General features: G+C 42.0%; 1 protein-coding gene across 4 annotated transcripts in view; it reads left to right on the forward strand.

The window, feature by feature from the left end:
• The window catches only part of OSBPL3 (oxysterol binding protein like 3), a 254,094-nt gene that overhangs the window by 165,055 nt on the left and 83,039 nt on the right, over positions 1-6,000 (forward strand). For all 4 annotated transcript variants that reach the window (XM_040433631.1, XM_040433629.1, XM_040433633.1 and 1 more), the window contains 2 exons: positions 1,329-1,382; positions 1,619-1,732. In XM_040433631.1, the coding sequence (XP_040289565.1) occupies positions 1,329-1,382; positions 1,619-1,732 (168 nt within the window). The remainder of the gene's footprint in view (positions 1-1,328; positions 1,383-1,618; positions 1,733-6,000) is intronic.

The raw sequence follows: 6,000 nt of genomic DNA on the forward strand, positions 1-6,000 counted from the left end.
TAACCTAGCCTCTCACTGATAACTGATTAAGTAAATATGTTTTTTGCAGGACTAGACACTTGTATAAGTGAAGGGAATGGATGGTCAATAGTTCAAGACTGAAGCTGTAAACCATTAGAAAAACTGCTGTCATTCAGCTAAGGCTATAAAAACTTGTAAACTCAGATTGTTAGCTTAAACTTTAAACATGACTATGGGATTCTATTAGGGAAATCATGTTTTACAATAAATGCCCCTTCCTGGATCCTCCCACTGCCCTATCTTCAGCAGAAGATCAGCACACAAAGGAGAAGGCAGCAGCTTCTGCCCAACTACCTCTCTCTGCTATAAGAGCTTAAAAGAACTTGGTGGAACAGCTGTATGTTGCCTTTCTTTCCTTCAAGGAATGTATAAAATACATTCACATATTAAAGAGGACCTTTCATCTGGCAAAAAATTGTGAACTAAGTATCATGATCTGTAGAGCGGCGCCCAGGGATCTCACTGCACTTACTATTATCCCTGGGCGCCGCTCCATTCTCCCGTTATGTCCTCCGGTATGTTCAGGGACTTAGTTATAGTAGGCGGAGTCTGCCCTTGTTCTCCTGGGCGTCTCCTTTTCCTAGGCTGTAGCGCTGGCCAATCGCAGCGCAGAGCTCACAGCTTTGGAGAAAAAAACCTCCCAGGCGGTGAGCTCTGCGCTGCGATTGGCCAGCGCTACAGCCTGAGAGAAGAAGACGCCCAGGAGAACAAGGGCAGACTCCACCTACTATAACCAAGTCACCTAAGTCTCCGCCTACTTTAACCAGGTGACCGAACATACCGGAGGACATAACGGGAGAACGGAGCGGCTCTACAGATCATGATACTTGGTTCACAATTTTTTGCCAGATGAAAGGTCCTCTTTAAATACAGAGTAGTAGGGAGTACCAAAAACTGAGGAGTTGGAGCATTTATCTACCGACTCCACAGCCCTGATTTTTACATAAGTGACTCTGCAGATATGACACCACTTATAATTTATACGTAAGAAGTGACTCTGGCTGTAGGAGGCGGCTTTTACAAGTATGCAGTCTTTAGTGTGTGCATTTTGGGAAGTCTAGTCTTACAATAGCCAATCCGTTTAGGGGTGAGGTGGAGATTGTTTGTCAGCAAGCTTGGTGACTGTTTCCAATGACAACCAGAAGAATGTGGCTATGAGACATGGCGTGTTGTAATTCAGGATCAATACAAGCTAGATATGCAGTTCATACATTATGACACAACTTTTGATTTACATGAATCCTATATGTGAATGGATAACGTCCACTTTAAAAATAATGCTACGTGTTGTTTTTGTTTTTTTTTAGAGGTACTTCTATGTGGACAAAGGGATTTTGAAGTATGCCAAGGGTCCGACTGAAGTAAGTGCATTATTTCAATAAAGATATATCTCTGTGTATAGAGACAGTGGCTCAGTGGTCAGCACGTATCCCTTACAGTGCTCGGGTGATTGTGAGCCCCAGAAAATATGTAAGCGCAGAGCAGAAGACTGGAGAATACCATACATACCTTTTGTATGGTTTTACAAACGTAAAGTTTCTGCTCAGTAAGGTGAATGTTAGCATGTTTTTTCTAAATGAGGTTTATATCTTTCCAGATGGAGAAAGGTAAACTACACGGTTGCATTGATGTTGGACTTTCTGTGATGTCGGTGAAGAAATCAACTAAGTGCATTGATCTGGATACAGAAGAACATATATACCACCTCAAGGTAATCTCGCTGGCTACAGTCTAATATATAATCTGAGCAACCTGTTGTACATGGAATACGTTAACAATACTCCCATGTGGTTACTGGATTTTCTTATTTCTAGATACGCTGCTTTGAAGAATCTGGAAAATTAAATCCCATATTAAATTGAACCTGGCATGGCTGTCGGCTCACTGCCAAGGGTGCAATTTCAGAAAACCCATTTAAATATTACTGCCAGGGGGATGTAGCAACCATAAATTTAGAGTCGGATAGCTGCCCTATTAGTACATGGATGACTAAACAATAGCTGATCTTGGGGAGACCAACTACAAAAAATACTGCCGACCCTTATTCAAGAGTCTCAACACAGAAATCCAAAGTGCAAATCTCCCTGGGAAACTGTAATATGCATAATAACCATGGAGCACCAGTTATGGGTCTTCAACACCGTGAAAGCCAGAAAACCAAGTAAAGGGGTGTCCCCATTATAGAGATCGCCAGATCCACCATATTAAGTTGTCCCTATGTCAAGATCCAGTTCTTTTAGAAGCCTTAAGGATGTAACTGGAAGACCTAAGCCAGTTATCAATCCACAGACAGCTGTTTCGGGGTGTTGCCCCCTCATCAGTGTGGAGTAGGATTTTGGCTAACCGGGAGCAATGTTTAGGAGACTACTCAAACAAAACAATAGCAGATCTTGGGGAGACCAGCTACAAAATAACAGTGTAGCCTCCTTTAAGAGTCTCAACACAGCAATCCAAAGTTCAAAGTTCCCTGGGAAACGGTAATATGCAAAATAACCGTGGAGCCCCAGTTATGGGTCTTCAACACAGTGAAAGCCAGATATTCCTCCAGGGAACGAAAACCAAACAAAGGGGTGTCCCCTGGTTATTTTGCATATTGCAGTTTCCCAGGGAGCTGTACACTTTGGATTGCTGCACTGAGACTCTTAACCTCTTCCGGACACAGGGCGTACCGGTACGCCCATATGTCCCGGTACTTAGGGACATCCTGTGTATTTCCGATCACCGCCGGGCGGTAATTGGAACAAGGTGCCTGCTCAAATCATTGAGCAGGCACCTTGGCTAAATGTCCCCCCCCCCTTGTGTCGACAATCGCCGCAAACCACAGGTCAATTCAGACCTGCGGTTTGCGGCTTTTACCTGGTGCGGCGGGCGCAGGTGCCATCGGGTCCCCGTGGGGCTGTAGGGGGGACCCGATGGCATGGAAGCAGCGCGATGCCTTCCGGTGACGAGCCTGTGAGAGCCAGCCCCCTGGATCTCACAGGCCGGAAGCTGTATGAGTAATGCTCACTGTATTACTCATACAGCCAATGCATTCCAATACAGAAGTATTGGAATGCATTGTAAAGGATTAGACCCCCAAAAGTTGAAGTCCCAAAGTGGGACAAAAAATAAAGTGCAAAAAAAAGTTGAAAAAATAGTGTCCCCCCCCCAAAAAAAATTAAGTTTCAAGTAAAAATAAACAAAAACGTCATTTTCCCCAAATAAAGTTTAAAAAAAAATTGGTGTGCCCGTACAGCGGTTTACGACCACATATCGGGTGTTTCTGTAAACGACAGAATCGGAGCCATAAATATTGAGTTTTGTTTGGCTGTTAACCCTTGATTTGTAACTAGGAAAAAAATATTAAAATGGAAAATCTGCCAAAAAAGTGAAATTTGGAAATTGTATCTCTATTTTCCATTAATTCTTGTGGAACACCTAAAGGGTTAACAAAGTTTGTAAAATCAGTTTTGAATACCTTGAGGGGTTTAGTTTCTAGAATGGAGTCAGATTTGGGTGGTTTCTATTATGTAAGCCTCACAAAGTGACTTCAGATCTGAACTGGTCCTTGAAAAGTGGGTTTTTGAAAATTTCTGAAAAATTTCAAGATTTGCTTCTAAACCTCTAAGCCTTGTAAATCCCCAAAAAATAAAATGTCATTCCCAAAATGATCCAAACATGAAGTAGACATATGGGGAATGTAAAGTCATACGGTAACTATTTTTGTAGGTATTACTATGTATTATAGAAGTAGAGAAATTGAAACTTGGAAATTTGCAAATTTTTCCACATTTTTGGCAAATTTAGAATTTTTTTTATAAATAAAAAAGAATTTTTTTTACTCCATTTTACCAATGTCATGAAGTACAATATGTGCCGAAAAAACTATCTCAGATTGGCCTGCAATAAGTCAAAGCGTTTTAAAGTTATCACCACATAAAGTGACACTGGTCAGATTTGCAAAAAATGGCCCGGTCCTGAAGGTGAAAATGAGCCCGGTCCTTAAGGAGTTAAATGAGGGTCCACAATATTTTTTGTGGCTGGTCCTCCCAAGATTTGCTATTGTTTTTTTGAGTAGTGTCCTAGGCATTTCTCCCGGTTGGCAAGAATTCTACTACACACTGAGGGACAACACCCCGAAACAGGGGATGGATAACTGGCTTAGGTATTTTCCCTCGTCACATCATTAAGGCTTTTAATTGAGCGGGATCTTGACATGGGAACCATTTTAATATGGTGGATTTGGTGATCTCTATAATGGGGACACCCCTTTGCTTGGTTTTCCACAGTTATTTTGCATCATACATGGATGAGTCAGGTCTGCCAGAGTGAGAGATGTCCTTGGCTAGTGATACCCCACTCTAGTTAATTGATGGGGGTCTTCCTGACTGGGGGGATAATATTTTTCTTCCCCCTCTTCCTTTGGCTGCATATTGTAGTAGCGCTCAGTAGTCAATTGGACCTCCATCCACAGACAGCCAAAAATCGTTAGTGCGTTGGCAGGAAAAGGAGGAAAGAATCGTATTTATTTTATTTTTTTCATTTTTTGGATTTTTCATATTATGCCTTATCCTCAGGATTAGGGATGAGCGCATAAAACTTTGTTCTAATACTGTATGGCGCAGGAGCTCTGTACAGTATTAGTATGTATTGGCTCTGATGGTACCTTGGAACCGAACCAGAGATCGGGAAATGTTTTTTTACTGTACAAATTACTTTATGAAGTTATTGCCCGAAGTCTCGCTAGACTTCACGAAGCAATAACTTCAGCTCATCTGAGCCAATACATTCTAATACTGTACGGAGCTCCTGCTCCGTACAGTATTAGAACAAAGTTTTATGCAAATCGACTTTGGATGTTTCATCGGAAGCTGATTCGCTCATCCCTACTCAGGATGGATCATCAGTGGGGATCGATTCCCAGCACTCCTGCCAGTCAGCTGTTTGAAGAGGTAGCGACGCTCGCGGGAGCGCTGTTTCCGCTTCAAAATTACCTGCCCATAATTTGGTATTTGTCCTTGTACTGTGCTGCTTGTGGAGGCGGCGCAGTGTAATTACAACAATGCACGTCCCATTCAAGTGAATGGAACGAGGAATTATAATTACACTGCTGCAAAGGAGATGGCGCACAGGTAATTTTAAAGCGGAAGCCGCGATAGCACAAATTTCGCCTCCTCTTCAAACATCTGATCGGAGGGGGTGCTGGAAGTCGGACCCCTGCTGATGTGATATTGATGACCTGTCCTGAGGATATGTCTTCAATATCTTTGCACTGCAGAACTCCTGGACAGGCTAACCATGTCCACGTTCCAAATCTGGAGTCAGTGGTGTAACGTTTCAGTCTTCGCTGTATGTATTTGAATGAGCATTTTTTCTTTATTAACAACGGAGCTGGAAATTACCATCTCTCTCATCAGATTTGTCATGACAGCTGTCATTTCAGCAGGTCTTCTGCAGCTTTTTTTTCTCTTGCTCGATCCATCACAATGCAGTTGGCATGTGTCAGCTAACAGATGAGCCTGTGCACACATTTGTGTGTGATTTCATTCACTGCCAGTCTCAGCTAGTAAACACATTTATAAATTCTCCTAAATTAAGAGCCCGAGCAGGTGGCAAAACAGCAAGTTAGTCTCCCTGATTACCCTTCACCGAACACACCCAGATGGCTTTAAAGGTCGATCGTAGCAGAACGAAAAAAGATGAGATGCTCTTTTTTTAATTTTTTACATAATTAATATACTGTGGCTTTCAATAAATACGGAGTAGAAATTATGCCACATGGTCTGCCCGCCAAGGATTCTTCAAGAACTGTTCTCTTTAAAGGCTTTGTGCATCTTCAGAGGCAATTTTTGTTTATGATTGCATTTTAATTATTTTTGGCTAAAAATCATATTTTCAGTTGGTCTTTATTAAAAATATTGAGCCATTCTATCACCAAGTGTTAACTCTTTTTCTAGCTGTGTGACTAGTACTTTCACTTTTACTTTGTGCCATAATCTA

Source organism: Bufo bufo, chromosome 5, assembly GCF_905171765.1.
Source record: "Bufo bufo chromosome 5, aBufBuf1.1, whole genome shotgun sequence".
Lineage (NCBI taxonomy): Eukaryota > Metazoa > Chordata > Amphibia > Anura > Bufonidae > Bufo > Bufo bufo.